The following is a 19499-nucleotide window of genomic DNA, read 5'->3' on the forward strand; positions in this document are numbered from 1 at the left end:
TCTCTCCCTTTGGCCCAATCTGGCTCTTCATCTACAGAGTACCTTTGTGTAAAGGGTGTGTGGTGACCTTGAATAAAGTTTTAAGGTGATGGCCTTGTCAGACCTGTGAAAAATCCTTGTCAAGACTACATGTATATATATGAATTTCCATTGGTCTTATCTGGCTGTCTTCATTGTGATTAGAAGGTATACATTGACCTTCAAGGCAAAGATTATTTCAGATCTCTTTGATATCCAGTTTATTTCTAATAAAATTATTATTTTATTTCTTTCCCCTTGACTCAATCTTGCTCACCCTGAGTTAACCAAACAACTGTCTGTTGTACTGGTGAGGTGCTTGCAGTGACTGTGACCTTGAACCAGGTTCTAGGTCAAAGGTCAATATCATAATTGATCTCTCATTTACCCAAACTTAGGTAAACTTTAACAAACTACTGTAAACCATTATATCTGGCGTGTACGATATTTGGCGGAAATTAGTTTTCGAACAAATTGGAGTGGATTTGAATAAGTGACTATTTCTGTACATATATGCATGGCATTTAGTGATGTACTTGACTTAGCGAAAGCTGAATTCCGTGAAAAGCGCTAATTAGAATACACAACCAAATGTAGTATGTTTACAGTAATACCTGTAGGTAAGGGATGTGCAGTGACCTTGAATCATGTTTTAATTGTGCATGGTATCAAATTTTTGGGTCATTTTTAAAGAGTTATCTTCCCCTGATGAAAAAATGAAAATGTTTACAGTAGTTTAATTTTGTCAAAATTTCTGCGGTAAATGATTCATTTTGTTTTATATTTTAATAAACAGAAGGTTTTTGCAGATCAATATTCACTGAGGGATGTTATGAATTTCAAGTTATATTTCACAATATCTAAATAAAACATAAGTATGTGTTGCCCATAAACTTCAATGTTAATAGTCAATTATGGTGCAATTAGTTGGACCAGAGACATAAAATAGCATTATATATGTTATTTATGTCTCTGGTTGGACAATAATAAAAATTTTTAAAAATTCCTTTAGTAGTTAATTTTCATTTGATAACACTTTCAAAATGAGATAATGATTTAGAATATCGGACCATTCATTTATTAGGTAAAAAATGTGGTTTTTATACACTTGCAGATATAAATAACTTAATTGAATGTACAATCAAAGTATTCTAGCAGATCATTGTTTTTCTTAATTTTTAGAGAACTGATTGTAATATTACATGATGCCATTTGAATTAAAATACCAAAAAACAAACCTGTAGGCAACTGAATTTTTTTTTTTGACCGTGTTAAATATTATAAGAAGAGGCCTTTATTTTATATAAATATTGAACATTTTTTTTTATAAAAAAATCCAATTTTTATATACACTATGATTTCAACATTTATAAATTAGTTATTTTTCTTCATCATGGAATTTTGTATTTTTGCATGCAATACTCCAGTTTTCGGAGATTAGGCGTACCTATGAAAAAACCTCGGTTCCAAATTTTATCTTCCGTTTTGCCGCCGGTTTGTTTTGATTTAAGGAAGGATCGACATACGGTAAGTACATCGAAGATTGTCCTCAAATAGAAGGGTTTACACACAAAATAATGCATCATCAATGCACATTATCAATCAATTTCTCCCTGTAGTATATTGTCCTTCTCGCCGATCTCGGTTTTATTGAAACGAACAGTTGCTGGGACTTGTTTGTGATTGTTGGACTTTATTATAATTTCAAAAATGTACGTACTCCAACTATCTATTCACATGATAAGAAGATCTCAAGTTTTGCGTCTGTCAATAATGGAGATTGTTCTATCTGAATTGTGTTAAGGACACGTACTCAAATATATCGGTATGTTTTTATTTCAATTTTCAAACTATCTTTTGTACAAAACGTGTGTTTGGAAAGTAAACTGGGCATTGGATTTGTCTATAGCATCATTGAATTATCTTCCTATCAATGTATGGTCATGACAATGAACAAAACATAATTTATTTGTAAAAGTATAAATAAGCATATTTGCATGGGATGTGTTATGCTGATAATGCTGATCACAAGATTTTTATGCAGCACATTTTCAAAAATTATTGATATTCATAACTACTGTAGCTGCAGGTCTTTAGCCCCTGGTCTGAAAAAAAATTTGGATGTCTACAATGCCACCCATTAAAAAAAATGTGTATTTATTGTGCTCAAAATGTGTGCTAGTTTTGGACTTTTTAACCTTATTTTTATGCTAGTTCTGTAAAAACAATTATATACTTACCATTTAATTCTTCATGCAATTTACTGCTGATATCGTCTCTTTACTTGCCTCAGACTTTCTTTGGAACTTGCTACCAACCTTGGAAAATTAAGTATGTTAAATTTACATCGAGATAGAGAATCACAGTTTTTCCATGTAAACAAACTGCACAACTTCATTTTAGGGGCTGGTGATGGTGTTTAAAAGACAAGTAAAGAGGCGACATTAGTAGTAAATTGTATGAAGAATTTAATGGTACTGATTTGTGTATAAATAAAGTTGAGCAGCCCAAAACTAGTGCATGTTTTGTGCACAATAAATATACAATTTTATCAATGGATGGCACTGTAGCTCCCAGGTTGTCCATCCAAATTTTTTTCAGACCGGGAGCTACAGACCTGCAGCTATTACTACTGTACCTCTGTGTTCAAATGATGATCATTCAACAATATGAAACAGGATCAATGCAATCTCTTGATTTAGCTTTACTATAGATTGAATAAGATATATGGCTTTTTTAATTAAGCTATTCAGAATAGTTTGATTTAGCTATTGTTATCATACTGGTACATTCTTAAACGTGCAATTTTTCAGACTGTATAAAAAGTGCACTTTAGCGCAGAGATAGTTTTCAACTTTGAAGTGTTATGTAAACAATGCATGTAAAGATTTATCATCAAAATGTGTCTCCTTTCGAGGAATTTGCACTTAAAGTTCTAAACGTTTTGGGGGATTTGATTCATGACCAAATGGTTACTGGTTCTTCTTAAATGGAATATTACAGAGGTCAGTTATGGTAATGAGACTATATGCACTGCACAATATGAAGAAATTTTACATATTATGTAATACTAAATAGCTTTTATCAAGCTCTTGATATGCCTCCTCTAACTTGTCAGGTTTCAATACAAAAATAAAAGTCTGCATCTTCATGGTAGTGTAACCATGCAAACATTTGGAACATGGCTTTTGACCAGTGAGAGTCCTAATTTTGCCACCACATATCTGGTATAGTCTACAACCTGTTCCCAACTGGGATTCAAGCCCATGTTTCATGGCCCCCTCCTTTAACTGAAGATCAGAGAAAACCCTCAGCTCTGCCAGATTACCACTGTGCTTAGTAAATCAGCCAACAAGTCTTGAATTGAGCTGTCTTCTTTGCTGTATTGTTTTTATTGATGAGTTGGCTTGGAGCTGATGGTGCTGTACAGAAATCTGGTTTGATATGCAGGCTCATGATAACAATAACAATTCTCATCACTCTTTTCTTTTCTTATGGATTCCTGTTCAGGGTGAAATAATAAATGACTGTGTGTGAATTCGAACACGATATAGTTGTTGAAAGGTCTTACCACCTCTGTTTCTAATTACTAGGTAACAGTTTTTCTGTTGGATAATGAGGTTAACAGTCAGTAGACAAGCAGGGGGGGGGGGGGGGGGGCAGCTGTGGAAAGTGATGTTTTTCCCCTATAAATGTTACTTTTACAGTATTACTAGTTAGTTTTAATCAATATTAGTGTAAATTAATCTAAAATTGTATTGCTGACCAGTATTTGTAGACAGATTTTATTCAGGGACTAGTCAGTTGGATATGTTAGAATATATACATGTAATCAATGTACAGATTAGATTTCAAGTCAAATTGATAAATCAAGTATGATTAATTACAATACTTCAGTAATAGAAACAGAATCAAAATAGTTTTATTACTGCAAAAATTGTCAATGTTTTCAGACTCAAAATGGCACCTTTTTTCCTGGAGATTGAAGACACTCATATCACATGTGGTCTGCTTGTTACAGGTTCACATACTTTGGTAGATGGGCATGTGCAGCAGTGCTTACACATTGTGTACACTCTGTGGTGCAACAATATCATTGTTTGAATTTTTAATCTGAGTTTAAATTGAACCAATTAGTCCTGTCGACTTGTAAATTGATCTGTTTTCTCCAGATAAGGTATAACTGGGAACAAGATTAAAGTTGATTCTTTGTAATCTGATGACTGAATTATCAACACTCTTAACTGTAAGTAAATATATAACTGTAGTTCCACAACTTGAAAGATCTTCAGAATTGTATAAATGTATAGTTTGTAAGGACTACAGATTTCAGAGATAATAGTGTATACTGTGAAAACCTCGGTACTATACATGTATACTGGTATATAGTGGTAACCCTACTAACTGGGTGGTCTTATGATGTTCTTTTAAGTTTTACATTATTTATATTTAGAAGTTAGAATAATACATGTACAATGTAAATCCATTCAAAAATGAAAATTAAATGTACATGTAATATATGCTTCAAGTTGATGTTCTGAATACTGAATTCTTACAGTTTTTATGAAAATCGAAGAAAAATATTTTGAAATAGATTTGCAATTGACTGTAGATATCTTATTTTAGTTATTCTGTTAGTGTGTTACACCTATTAAGCACTGCATTGAATTATAGCTAAACAAAGTAAACATTGTGTTGTTTGTTAAAATATATCCGTTACACTTGATAATTTGTTGCAAATTACATACATATTAAGTTCCACATCTAAAAGAAAACGGACACCTTAATCATTTAAGGCTAAGATTCACCGTCATTTAAATTTTCCATTCCTATGATTTTTCATTGTCAAGGTAAACATGATATAGACTGTAGGTAAAAGCCTTTCACAAACTTAAACGGTAACACGGTTGAGTGAGAATGATGGTACATGTACAACACAGGTGTAAGTAGAGAGAGGGCTTGTGGTCTGGTAATGTTTGATTTCAGATATGTGTATTGTAACTGTCTCAATCTAATGAGATGCGAGTGGTTCAGTATTGGAATATAATTTCATAGATCTGTGTAAGTAAATTTGATGTTCATCATGAGGCTTAATGATATGGCATAATCAGTAAATATCTGAACAATGTACATGTGAAATGAAGATTACTGCATGAACTTGTTCATTTTAAATCTTCTCTGATGGGCAGTGATTTTTTTATCATACATGTGGTTGTAAATCAGTAGTACCAATAATAGGGTCAAAATATCATAACGTCATATGTTCAAATATTGTGTGTATAAATTTATGTATTACTGGAAATCTGAAGTTTTAGAAATAAAGCTTACTAGTTTATCGTGACAAGTTGACCAGATAAACTCATTGAGAGCAACACTTGTGGTATTTGAATGGAATCCTGTAATTAAATTTTAAATGTGATGAAGGTGACAGTTGTTTTTCCACAGGCTGTGATTAATGAACTCATGTATTTACACACGTTCCTTTATCTTTGGTGAGACAAGTAAATGTTGTAATGATTGTGAGTAAGACAAGAAAATTGTGAGTAGGGTCAGACGACTGGCCATCCAGTTAGAGCTGTCCCTGAAAACCCACTACATATCTACAAGGCAGTCAAACAGGATAAAAAAAAAGAGATGATTCATTTATGGTGTACATAAATTATTTTTATAAATTCACACAAAATGACATTCTCAAGGAGTGAACATGGGAACATGGGAAAGGTATAAATTATACTGTGTGTTGGCCCTTTAAAAAATAAGTGTGAATGCAAGACCACAGATTGTTTTAGGAAAGTATTTGTCTTGGTACTTTCAATCACAATGGGTATTAGAATATCAGTCATTTGAAACTGTATTGTAGAAAAGAGGAGCTGCTTTGGATAAAAATACTACTTTATACTAGAAGTATACTTGCATTGATTGATCAGCCGAGACAAGAGTAATGTGCTTTACCCCCTGGGGTGGTGTATTGTCACTGTGATCAGACATTGGATCAGAGGCCCCTGGGGTCAAGTATTGTCTCCCTGCATGCACTTCATTACCTGTGTGTGAGGTTTAGACCTGACACACCCCATGTATCTGTCTGGTGGGAATAAACCAACAGGAGGTTCTCTGTAAAGGTAGATCTGACATGTCATTAGAGCATTCCTGTGAAAAACTGTTTCTCATAAAATCCCGCTAGGGAATCAATTGTATGTGATTAGGAAATGGTTTCTGGTGGTTAACAGTTCACAGACTTGTATAAATGACACTAAACCTTACTGTTTAGAACATAATCTCTACAGTTATGATCTTGTAGATAGGAACTTTGTTGAATAATGTTGTGGTTAAGTGTAGAATAATGGGTAGTATACTTGTAGGAGTTCTGACAATGTGGATACTTCAAACACCAACATGTGACTCTATAACTGGTGAATGTCATGGTAGTATGAAAGGCCATGTTAGCACAAATATATATTCCTCCGAGGCTCATGAGATGACCTGATGGATGTTTTTCATGTAAATGTTCAAAGTGTATGATACAGGTCTAATAGTTTATGACTTTTATTATATTTATGTACATTGCACCTTATATATGTATGTATTATATTTCAGGCATTTAATGATTGATTACATATTGAGGTTTGAAATTTTTTCTCTTGTTTCACAGTGAGCATTAACAAATGTGAAAGGGGTAGTTAACAACCAACATCAAAATGTCAACAGAGAATGGGATCTACACACCTAGCCCCACCCCCAAACCCCATCCCAGGGTGAGACCGGAGGCAGCAGAGAATGCCAACAGACAGAGGGATGCTGGCAACTGGTTCAGCCATGACGGCGGACAGAACTATCACTCCCCACAACCTAAGGAGAGAAACACATCAGATGAAGCCCGTAGGAATGCCCAAACAAACAAGGGCTCTCTAGGGGATATAATGTCAGGAAAGTCCAACAATACCCCAGATTTTGAGGTGCACCATCGCATCAAACCAGAGGCTGAGGAGTTTGCAAACAGGAATCGAGGTACTATGGATAAGTGGTTTGATTACAGTCAAAACCAGAGGTATGAATCTCCCCGGCCAGGTGAGAGGCTCAGGACAGAGGAGGCCAAAAAAGTTGCAGAGGTCAATAAAGGGGTCATGAATGAGTGCATGGGGGGATACGCTGATCCTCCTGTCAAAAAGCCTATTCATCCACGCAGTGTGAAAGCAGAGGCTGCAGAAATGGCTGAGAGAGGAAAGGGTGGTGCCATGAAGGATCTAATGGTGAATTATGGAAATATGAATTTAGAAGAAGGAAGACAGGGACCAAAAGTGAAAGGGATGGATGCTGAGGAATATGCCGAGAGAAACAAGGGCACCGTGAGTAAACTGATGAACAATTACGCTGATGTTCCACTGCCAGAGCAGCCTGCACCTAAAGTTTACTACGGAGGGGAAGAGGTACTAGACAAATATCAGGGGAAAGACATGGGGCCAATGCTGAGAATGGAAGGACGACTACCACAACATGAACCTAAAGTCAGCAGACTTCACAAGGAGTCAGAGGGACCTGGGTAATTTACTAATTTATCATGACGATGAATATACAGAGCAGTATATTGACATGTATGCAATGCAGTTTATCAGGACACCATCTTTTAAACTCAGCCCATTAAATAAAGCATCACCATTGTTTAATAATTTTGACATCTGACTTTAAAATGTTCAGTTTATTGGTATTTGTATGTAGCTTACTGAATCCCTATTGATGCTTTTGAATTCACTGTAGAATTCAGGGTCATCTCTTAACTACACAATAAAGAGGTCTATAGTCTTTAATTATATGAACTTGTCGTTTATACATATAATTCCCTTATAAGAAAGTACAAATCATTTTTTTTCATCTTCATTGAACATCTTTTCTGGAGGAAAATGGCATTTGACCTGAGTTGATAAACTCTATATACACTGGATGCAATACTACCGGTAGTACCAAGAATTGTATTCCAGAGTATTAAAAAAAAGATGAATGTTTGATAATTCTGTCATTGTAGTTGGGATGAGAACCCCCCAGCAGTGAGAGCCAGACCAGAGGGGGACAGAGTGGCTGACAAATACCATGACCAGCATGTCAAAAACCTGCAAGTCATGGACATGGAAGCCCCCCCTCCCACCGTACGCCCCACTAAAGTGCCTGTACATCTCCAGGAATCAGGAACACCGTAAGTTTTAGCCTTAATGAAATTTCAGAGATTTTCAGACTGAATAGATAAGTTTATATTTTAGATTTTGCATTAACTTTCATAAAAAATTCTGCAGGAAAGCAAAATTCATTGTTATAATTCACTTAAACAGATGAGTTGTGCAGAGATAGTACCTGATTAATGGCATCTAGGTGCTTACATGTATGTTAATATGTGAAACCTATGAAGCATGAGATTTTATGTGTCTCTTTAGGCGACCGAAGACATCACCGACACGCACACGACCAGAAGGACGATTCTCTTACCAGAAAAACCAGTCCTCGGAAATGTTCTCCATTATGAAGGGGGAGAGCAACCAAGCGTCCACACCCCGTAAAGTCAATCGAATGATGCAAAGATCTGAGAACTGGTAAAGACAGCAGGCAGAGTGAAGGAGAAAGGGGAAGTTATCTGCCCTTGTTTACTGTGACCAAGAAATTCAATGTGATGTCCAACTGTGTCTCTTTATTTTGATAGTTTGCCTTTTTTTATTTGAAAACAATTTGTGGTATATTTTTTATTTTCATTTTAGCTTTTTTTATACTATTAATTTCATTGCTAAATTCATATCCCACCGTGTGTGACTACTTAAGGATAATAAGCCGTCATAAATTTTGTACTCAAACTCATCCAATATTGATAGACAAACAACTGGATATATTTTGGTTGAGAAGCATTAAGTTTTGATTCGTTATGTAGAAAGTTATATACAAATTACATCAACTAATTGTATCAAAATTAATTTGTAAAACATTTTTGATAGGTATATAAGTATGGCTAATATGTTAGGAAATAAGTGCATACAACTCATTCCATCTGTCCGTGTGTTCACTTGGAATACTCCTTATTTTGGTTGTGAGCTTTATTTCATTGTATATATTTAGAATTATAAATGGTGCTATAAAACTCTTAACTAGTTATGCTTGAAGTAAATCTAAGAAGTTCAGAAACTTATCAATATACCAGAATTTTTTATGACACTCTAATTTTATGATTAATGAAATTTTAACAGACATTTTACAGAGCTCTTATTTTAAACAATATTAACCACCACACTATGGCCTTATTATGAATGTCTGACATATCAGCAGAAGCACCGTATGTATGGGTTGTGATCTCTGTATGTTTATTTAAAAACACTGCTGGCCTTTTTACTTCAGCAATAATGTTGTATACACCATTCAATGTTCATTATTCATGTTTGGTTATTGTAGAATTTTTAAATGATTTTGAATTTTTATTTTTGAATTGTTTTATCAACTTTATTGAAGAGTATACTTGATGTGTGATATGAATTGAATGATTTAACTGTCCAGTTAGGAAAAAAATTAGAATATTTTGGCATGTTGATAAATACATTTAGTAACATTAAAAAAAAATCAAAATTATTAATCTTCTGTAATACCACTAGATTTTCATTTGAAATACCGGTAGAAAATCTTAACAATCTCTACATGTACATGTCCACATGAGATGACATCCTTATATGTAAGTATGAATAGTAAAATATGAACAAATCAGTCTGAGATGATTTTTTATTTTTTCATGAAATTTAATTAAGATCGCCTTCGAAATAGAGTTTTTTTGTCCTCTCCCAACTTAGTGATTTCTCTCTCAGTCCATACTGAAACTGGGATAATCATACTAATTTTTGTCCCCCGCCGCAACGCGGAGCGGGGACATAGAAATGCCGGGCGTCCGTCCGTCCGTGGGTCCGTGCGTCCGTCCGTCACACTTTTTTGTAAGCGCTCTCATGCCTACAAATTTTGACGGATTTTCATTATATTTATACCAAATGTTTATACCACTATAACCTTGGTCAAGTTCGAAAATCAGCATTGGTCGATCCTTTTTGTTGGAGTTATGGGACTTTGACCGCAGTAATGACTCTGTTTTATCCAAAAATTGACCTTGTAAGCGCTCTCATGCCTACAAATTTTGACGGATTTTCATTAAATTTATACCAAATATTTATACCACTATTACCTTGGTCAAGTTTGAAAATCAGCGTTAGTCGATACTTTTTGTTGGCGCTATGGGACTTTGACCACAATCATGACTCTGTTTTATCCAAAAATTGACCTTGTAAGCGCTCTCATGCCTACAAATTTTGACGGATTTTCATTAAATTTATACCAAATGTTTATACCACTATTATCTTGGTCAAGTTCGAAAATCAGCGTTAGTCGATACTTTTTGTTGGCGTTATGGGACTTTGACCACAATAATGACTCCGTTTTATCGAAAAATTGACCTTGTAAGCGCTCTCATGCCTACAAATTTTGACAGATTTTCATTAAATTTATACCAAATGTTTATACCACTAATACCTTGGTCAAGTTCCTAAATCAGCCTTGGTCGATAGACTCGATACTAGTATACTGCTTGACCGGCGGGGGACCCTGGAATTCTATTCTTGTTTAGCTTGAAGTTCGGTCTGCAAAAATCTTTTTCAGTCAGTCAGACTGTAAGATATTTGTCATGAAGATTCTACTAAAACCCGTTTTATAAATATTTTTATTCACATTACTAGAGAAATTAAACCATATTACATAGGAACCTGACCTTGACTGATGAATGAAGTGTATGATTGTTATTTATAGCTAAATTGAGCAAGCAATTTAGCGGTGGGGATTAATGTCTGCAAACCAATCTTAATTGAATGGAATTTTAAATGGTTAGCCACATGTTCACACATGTCTGTCGGGTCACAGTGAGAGTGAACTGCAGGAATAATCCTGTATATATACAACAGAGACGGAATGAGTAATATAGACTACCCCCGAACACTCTCTTTGCCATGAAAAAAAAACCCCAACGGGCCTGCATGAGTCTAATGAATATAAAATATTTATATATAAAACGGGGTGAAAATACTCCTCCCACTCTAATCGCACCCCCTTTTAATTTTATCCCTTAATCTTAATTGAGTTATTAAGATTATAGTAATTCTAAACATACGTAGGACACTGCTGTCGAAGAAGACCTAGGAGGATTTGGCGATTACAAATTATACGAAAAGTTCCACACCCCATAAAAAAGATGGTCTTGATACATGTAGCATGGAAATGCAAAGTTTTAGTTAAAATGTACTTGATGTGTTATATTTCATATATTTTAAATCGGAAAATAGGGCATTTATTTAAAAACTAATAATTATAAAGTCTAAGAATACTGATGATGGAAGGAAAGTCCCCGCCTTCCTAAACAAGAGCCATAGCTCTGGATAAAAACTGCTTTACAGTCATATACATAATTTCTGGATGTAATAGAGTAGATCGCGTTTATTTTAGATTTTTAAAGTTTATTTGGTTTGGTTGTAAAAAAATCGAAATCGAAACTATATTACAACATTGTACTTTGAACTCCTACTCGGGGGTCAGTAGTGGTCTAGAGTTCACAGTTTGAAAAAATTCAGAATCAACACTTTAACAATATGATTGCATAGTTATATCGCTTTTTGAGCATTGCAATATTCTCAAGAAGATCTGAAACTACATTGTATTTCCCATGCATGCGCGGATACAGAACATTTTTCAGGGGGGGGGGGGGGGGGGGTTCCGACGGTTATTTGGGTTTGGCCGGGGGGGGGGGGGGGTGGTGGTCGAGGCCTATTTTTGGTAATTTTATGATGTAATTTAAAGAGATTTGAATTTTTCCAGGTGGGTCTGGACCCCATGCCCCCCTCTAGATCCGCGCATGCTTACAGGTACATATGTATCAAACTTGAACCAGATTTAAACCTCAACATGACCGAACAATATGAATATAGTCTGAGAAGGGATTAATTCAATTCATGACTTATATGGATTTCTGTACGCAGTAATATATTTACGAATATTAACCATGTCACAATGAAAGATAACCGCAGGTGTCACAATGAAAGATAACTGCAGGAACTATTGTTGTTGTTACAGATAAATATCTGTTCCTACTTTCATTTTGATAACTGGACAGCACAAATGGGTAAGTACGTTTTTGTAATAGGTGTCAAATATTATAGATCTCTAAGAAAGGTAAAGTAGAATTTGGGGTATATCCTGTTTATCTTTGTAACCAAGACATATGTTAAAATATTTTAAGATAAACAATTTCAAATAGTGTTTGTGCATTAATTTCACAGAAGAGTAAACGTCCAACTGTACATGTTTATACATGTACATATATACATATGATTAAAAATGTAATGAAAGTCAATCAAACCGACATCCACTTCAACGATACGTTTGTAAAAAAAAAAATCTAAATCGAAACTATATTACAACAATCCCTCGATAAAGAAAGCACCACCCAAATTCATTGGAAAACACGATCAGCTGCTTACATGCTGACAAAATTATGGAATGTGTCAACATAAGTACATAAACAAACCATTAATATGCATATGGGGCAACATTTAAATTACAATTGATCATGTTGATTAAGATTACATAGTTAAGGTTCTTTAAAACGACTCCGATCCTCGGCAATGTTCGATAACTCTAAACTATCCGGAATTTTTTTAATTTGTACAATAAATCTGCCTTTTATATAGATAAAATATCTAGTAGTTTTACAATGCTCTGGTTGCATTGGCTTAGTAGTTCTAACAGCCTTAACACACTATTCCCCAACAGGTGTTAAGGAAATGAAAGGAATGTGGAGTTTATTAAGTGCATATTGCTTAATGCTTTGAAAGATGACTCAGTTGTCACTAAAAAAAATCACCCTTATGCCTATGGAATACAAATATAGACGAACCATCACTTACTATTTCATAAAGTGACATGCTAAAAATGGTATATTTTTGGTTTATCATTCACCCACTAAAGCTCTTATTGCAATGCTTTTTATGACTTCAACATAGAATTATAGAGAAACCTAAAGACCATATTTATCTGTAATCTTAGGAAAATAGACATTCTTTACAAAAATTGTATCACTTCTAGGCCTTGTAATTTACTTTTGACTCGGATGCATTTTTTGTTGTTGAAATTTTACAAAAGACATACAAGCATTGATACTCATTGAGTATATATACACGTATACCTACAAAGTACCTGGAAATTGGGTTGATACTGTTATAAAGTGAAGTGAAGAAAATTGACCAAAACTGTTTTTCTGATAAGCCTAATTGATATAAAATTTATTGATGTTGCAAAATAATATAAGGTGTTATATGATGTCAGTCTATTTTGTTTGCTACATGAATTTTAATATTACTTTGTACATAAAAAAAATAAAATTTGTATAACTGTTGTAGCCTAATAATGGACAATAACCTAAAATAACATGAATTACATTTCAACCAAATCTATAGAATATCAATTTCCAACTGCAAGCTTAATTGGTTCCAATATGTTAGAACAACTTCACAACAAATAAAGACATGATCAAAGGTCTTGGGACTTAAACGACTCAAGGGACAGACACCATCCATCATCAAACAGTTTGATTTTTTGAGTAACCTTTCTATGTAAAATGTGCAACAGAATCTGGACTTAGATTTAAACCTTTTTTTACCAATCAAGGCAAAATGAGGCCTGTGTGTACCCATAATATTATTATGATAAAGACTTAGATGAGAACATACCGGTATTTTAGAACCATTTTAACAAAAGCTTGGACTTTGGGTAGTTGTGTCAAACATCACTGTAACGTAGGCTTGTCTATTTCATAATGGCCACTCGTGATCAGCCATTGCTCATTGAAATCAGCAATATTTGTCTAGCTATAATGAGTTAAACCTATGCAATTGTTGTAAATTTCGCTCGAAACCAGCGACTTTTTCATCTTGTTTTGTCGCAAGAAATAGACAGTTACGTCCTATCGGAAGTCCATCTTGTTAGAACCATTTTAACGAGAGCTTGGACTTGGTAGTTGCGTCAAAGAGCAATGTGACGTAGGCCTGTCAATTTCATTGCTGGCCACTCAGATATTTTTACATCTCCTAAGTATTATTCCCTCTATTTCTTACGGAAACTTATAGTTAATTCATAGCTCTATAGAAACAGCAAGACTACACGACCCATTTATCGATTGGTCGAAATCTACAGTGGCTGAAACTGACAAGAAAATGACAGGACAGATATCGACACGCCCTGTTTATCGAATGGTCCAAACCTATATCGACCTAGGAAAAATCACGGACTGCACGAAATAATCATGACGATGTCAGACTCAAAGTCTCACAGGAGACGATTTGGCTGTTTCTTTTAGCTAACTTACTTACGTTCATCAACAGTAATGTAGTGAATTTTACTTACTTTTCCTAATCAAATTATCGAATAGCTTAAAGAAAGATATTAATATATACAATAAAATGCTTTTTTTGATGATTCATTCGAGTAATGAAGGTAGTGATCATTGCAGAAAAAAATTACATAACCCGCTAACGCGGGTTATGTATTTTTTCTGCAATGTCACTACCCTCATATCCCGAATGAATCACCAAAGAAAGCATTTTATTGTTTAAGTGTCTCTTTGAAATCAACAAGATCTGTCTGGCTTTTGAGCTAAGACTACGAAATTGGTGTATATTTCGCTTGAAACCAGCGAAATTTTTCACTTGTTTTGACGCAAAAAAATAAATAGTTACGTCCTACCGAAAGTCCAAGGTCTCGTTAAAATGGTTCTAAAATTGTTCTAAAGACAATTCTTTGGTAGTGATAGTTGGTTAGTCCCTAAGGAAGAAACAAGTTTATCCATTTCTATCAATACAAATGTATTACTTTTCAGTACAAGATGACACACGGTAAGCATTTGCATGATGATTTTTCTATAATAAAACATAGTTTAATTAATCATGTTAATGTTTCTTTAAATTCAGAGTCTAAAAGGTTACAAAAACATTAACTTTAACTTTTGAGTAGGTTGTAATCTTGTTAAGGTGGTAATGAATTGGACAGCTTGATAAAGTGATAAAGATCATATTGAAATTTTCAATTTCAATATTCCACAACACTAACAACAAATTTATTCAAAATCAAAGCGGAACATAGAATCATTCTGGACTAATTTTGAAACATACGATGCATTTCTATTTAAAATCCGATACCCCCCCCCCCCCCCCTTAACCACAAAACAACCACTCCAAAACAACAACAACAAATTAAACAAAAACAAAAAATCCCCAAAAATAGAGAGAGAAAAAACACCCAACAAAACAAAAGAAACAAACAGTAAACAACCCAGACATAAGAAACCCACATACATGTAATCGATTGTAAATGAATGATAATAAGATATAAAACCGGTACTTACGTGACATTTCTGTTTGTAAAGATGAGATGACACGAAGACTGAAGATGAAATCGGAAGTCTGGGAGACTTTAAAAAAGACTGTGAAAGCTCTCAAAGAACCGAAGAACATATTACTACTGGGCAGTTTCGGCACCGGAAAATCCTCGTTCATAAACACCGTTATAACAACATTAACGGGGAAGAATGACTATTACGTTGACATTGGTTGCGGAAGTAAGCACAATACAACCAGATTCCAGAGGTAGGTCATTCCTGGTATAAAATTAATATATTTCTTTGCAGAATAAGTAAAAGACGAACCTATTCATGTAATTAGTTTTGTGTACACAATATTTTTTAAAGATTTAATAGATAAAACATTTACAAGGGTTATGACATTAACCAAAGGTTTCTCAAACAATAAGGACTAACATGTCTTCAGTACGTACTTAGGATATCACGTGAAGAGTATTGGAACCCTGATGAAGAAGTGGACAAATTTTTAAACCTCCCGGCTTTCATCGACATCATAGGAATGGACCCCCTGCTGTCAACATCAGAAGATGAAGAAACGGTCAACAGCCAAATCATGAACCTGGCCATCAACGGCAAACTGCCGGAGGACGCCGACCTGCTCGATCTGGGGAAGAAACTCAAGGATAAAAAACAATTAAAAGAAAGACCAGAAGAAAAAACGCTATCTGTGGACATAATCATCGTTGTGATATCAGCGGAAAATCCAGATATTCCCCAGGCCCTGATTGACGAAATCTACAAAGAGGCGAACGTTAAAAAGAAACGTAAAATTGTTTAATAGTATTTCATTTATTAGATTACTAGACTAAGAAAGTAGTGATTTAAAATACTTTTATCTTCAGATCTGCAACTCTTGGAAAGAGGTAAATTGATTGACAGACCCGATACTAGCTTATTGTTCTGCACATATATAAAACTTGCAATGTATTGCCTACAGAAATGTTTTCAAGGTTTTGGACATATTTCGTTAATTTCAACCAGTTGATCAATACTGGACGCCAATTCAAGACATCTTGTTACTTTATTAATTTGCATTTTCGGCTTCTCAACTCTGGAAAATTTTAATCCACGGTCTCCAATTTTACCTGTAAGTAAATATGTAATTAGATATTATACAGTTCAAGGATTCATGGAACTTTCAGGTAGTACATTAACAACATACGTTCTAAATTGTTGTACATGATTGTATGTGTTACAGTATATTTACTAAGTATTATTTCCTCTATTTCTTACGGAAATTTATAGTTCATTCATAGCTCTATAGAAGCAACCAGACTGATATCTACACGCCCGTTTATCGATTGGTCGAAATCTTACAGCGGCTGAAACTGACAGGACTGAAATTGACACACTCAGTTTATCGATCGGTCAAAACCTACAGCGACTTAAGAAATACCACGGACTGCACGAAATAATCATGATGATGTCAGACTCAAAGTCTCACAGAAGACTGTTTTATTTGGCTAACGTACTTATGTATATTAACAGTTATTTAGTGAATTTTTACTTACTTTTCGTAATCAATTTATTAATCAGTTAAAAGAATGATGTTAATATAAACAATAAAATGCTTTCTTTGGTGATTCATGCGGATTATGAAAGTAGCGATCATTGCAGAAAAAAAATTCTGCAATATCGCTATCTTCATATCCCGAATGAATCACCAAAGAAAGCATTTTATTGTTCAAATATATTCACACATATCCTGTATGTATTGACAGGTTGTATTCAAAATCCAGAGAAAGAAAAAAAACCTGCACGTTTTAGTGAACATAAGAAAAATGCTTTCCTTGTCTGTCAATCGAAGCTATAGATCTGAAGCTACATGTAGATTTAAAGATAATATCAAGTACATGTAAAAATGTTCTTTTGTTTTTAGAGATCCCGGTGTTTGCTGTCATAACAAAGGTAGATAAATGTGCCCTGTCTGAGCAGGAACTAGAGGATAAAAAGACAGGGATTTGCGAAGCAATTGGCATCGCCTCTGACAAAGTCTTAATGTGTAGCAATTACCAACCCAATCAACCACTGGATACAAATAAAGATATCAGTATATTGGAATTTTTGACAAAGGTTCTTATTTTGTGATTTATATCAATCAATAAACCCACCCTGTTCCATCAATTAAACCACATCCAGGATTTCAAAAAAAATTCCCTCACTAAAAAAAATTAATTAATAAAACACTATTCTCTTTTAAGAAGTGGATAGGCATTGTAAATAATTTTCCCCTTTCATCTTGTAAATTTTTTACATTTATAATTGTGTGTTTTAGCTGTGCAATCCACGTTTCAAGGCTGTTACACTACAGAAGATGGAATGTGAAGAACCAGAACCAGAGCCCGCCCCAGTTCCTGCTCCCTCTCCACCGAATAATGATTCTTCTTTTGGTGTGAAGTTACTGCAGGGCGCTTTTCTTTGCCTGGTGATCGCTATCCTTTTAGGCATGATATTGCACCTTTTGTCCAAAGACAGAAAATACAAAAGTTAAAGATACATTATATACTTTTCATACTTTTCTGTTCATACAGCATTACTCTGGAGTATTATCATGATTAATATTTTTACTGTATATTAGGTATTGTAAATTTTAAATATTGTTTGTATTTTGGGGCTGTGGACGTTTTGTTCATTCATTTTAAAAGTGTTCCCTGTTCCCTGTTCCTTGTTCCTTATTACTTGTTACTTGAATGTCGATGTGTTACACCACAGTACATTGAGAGATAAGAGATGAATTATCTACATAACAACACATTAATGTTTCTACTTTCGTAACAAAAAGTAGTTAAAATCATACATCCGACCAATGGGTAAGTCTTAAAACATGTTTTGAAATGATTTATATGCATTATAACTCCAGAACTTTTACCATGGCTAGGGTTAGAATAACAAAATTGTTTAAATTAACATTTAAGTATGGCTTTTAATTTGTTCCTATCTGAATATGTTTCAATGTATTATAAAGCAAGCCCCTGTTCAAATTAGTCTTTTAATTTTTCCCCGTTAATTTCAAATAGTGGGACTTAATCAGTATGAATAATGATTAAAAATATATACGATCAAGTTCTAATTGGTGAAACGAGGCTCTGCGAACGAAAAGACACAACTTTAACTCTTAAAATGCTTCCAATTGCATTTCTAAGCAAAATTAGATATCAAAATTAATTTAGATAGATCATGCCTCATTCGTACTCTTCGCTTTTTTCAAATAATTATTTAAAATTTTATTCAGAAATATATCAACCTTTACAATATCTGATTGACCCCGGTCTGGACACACAGTTAAATCTTAACTAAAGAAAATGATAACAAGCGAATTTTAAAATTCTTCAAATTTTTACTTTGAAAAATTCAATATTAATTAACTCAATATCCATTTCTTCGTGTTGACTTTGTTTAAATTATTGGTCTATTTCTACTTCCATCGATTACACCAATTCCTTTCATTACTGGTATGACGTCAAACTTTATGTGATGTAATTATCGATTTCAATTTTTTTTTCACTTCGTGGGAGGTTTGTAGTTTACAGTCAAAAACTAACAAAACAAAAGCATTTTTTAAATTTCCACAAAAATGAAGTCTGCAATACATGGTTTTAAATAGTGTTTTAGAAACACCTAATTATACACATTCTTAGATAAGGTTTTCCTGAAATCGGTGGACTTGAAAAGGCTTCAAATAAGATGTTTTTGTCCCCAAAATAGTCACATAAAAAAGTACATATTTTCACGAAAATATTTACATTTCATCAACATGACAATTTGAAATTATTGAACATTGAGTTCTTCGACATAAACATTTGAGGCAATATGAATTCTTTTGCTTTAAACTTAGAAATTGAAATTGATGTGGTTTTAAAACTTTTTATGCTTTAAAATTTTCAAGTTATGCTGGTCATCAGTTCGTGGTAATTTGGATAATAATTTCCGCGGTATCTCTTTGATATCGACAACTTCTGTAGTAGAATTAAGGTATCCGATGTACAATTGACCAAAAAATGATGCCTGGTAAGGTATA

General features: G+C 34.0%; 2 protein-coding genes across 4 annotated transcripts; both read left to right on the forward strand.

The window, feature by feature from the left end:
• The first annotated feature begins 1443 nt into the window (after window positions 1-1443).
• On the forward strand, window positions 1444-9744 carry LOC117690384 (uncharacterized). Of its 2 annotated transcripts, none has more exons than XM_034474560.2 (4): window positions 1444-1545; window positions 6668-7555; window positions 8036-8203; window positions 8439-9744. In XM_034474560.2, exons 2-4 carry the CDS (start codon window positions 6714-6716, stop codon window positions 8596-8598), a joined length of 1170 nt encoding a protein of 389 aa, XP_034330451.1. In that variant the 5' UTR covers window positions 1444-1545; window positions 6668-6713; the 3' UTR covers window positions 8599-9744. The 2 variants fall into 2 exon arrangements, with proteins under 2 accessions (XP_034330451.1, XP_034330452.1); XM_034474561.2 differs by lacking the exon at window positions 1444-1545 and adding an exon at window positions 4926-5079.
• A 2218-nt stretch (window positions 9745-11962) lies between these two features.
• On the forward strand, window positions 11963-18460 carry LOC105336000 (uncharacterized). Of its 2 annotated transcripts, XM_034474558.2 has the most exons (6): window positions 11963-12190; window positions 14942-14957; window positions 15488-15707; window positions 15899-16245; window positions 17361-17554; window positions 17757-18460. In XM_034474558.2, the coding sequence occupies exons 2-6, from the start codon at window positions 14948-14950 to the stop codon at window positions 17970-17972; spliced, it is 987 nt and encodes a 328-aa protein (XP_034330449.2). In that variant the 5' UTR covers window positions 11963-12190; window positions 14942-14947; the 3' UTR covers window positions 17973-18460. The 2 variants fall into 2 exon arrangements, with proteins under 2 accessions (XP_034330449.2, XP_034330450.2); XM_034474559.2 differs by lacking the exon at window positions 14942-14957.
• The last annotated feature ends 1039 nt before the right edge of the window (window positions 18461-19499 follow it).

The sequence above is a fragment of the Magallana gigas genome, chromosome 8 (genome assembly GCF_963853765.1).
Source record: "Magallana gigas chromosome 8, xbMagGiga1.1, whole genome shotgun sequence".
Classification (NCBI taxonomy): domain Eukaryota; kingdom Metazoa; phylum Mollusca; class Bivalvia; order Ostreida; family Ostreidae; genus Magallana; species Magallana gigas.

Excerpts from the sequence above, each read along its gene's own strand:
- LOC117690384 (XM_034474560.2), top strand. The coding sequence starts at position 6,714 with ATGTCAACAGAGAATGGGATCTACACACCTAGCCCCACCCCCAAACCC. Across the intron at positions 7,556-8,035 it reads AAGGAGTCAGAGGGACCTGG|TTGGGATGAGAACCCCCCAG; the intron begins GTAATTTACTAA and ends CTGTCATTGTAG. Across the intron at positions 8,204-8,438 it reads CTCCAGGAATCAGGAACACC|GCGACCGAAGACATCACCGA; the intron begins GTAAGTTTTAGC and ends GTGTCTCTTTAG.
- LOC105336000 (XM_034474558.2), top strand. Across the intron at positions 15,708-15,898 it reads AATACAACCAGATTCCAGAG|GATATCACGTGAAGAGTATT; the intron begins GTAGGTCATTCC and ends GTACGTACTTAG. Across the intron at positions 16,246-17,360 it reads GGCGAACGTTAAAAAGAAAC|AGATCCCGGTGTTTGCTGTC; the intron begins GTAAAATTGTTT and ends TTTTGTTTTTAG.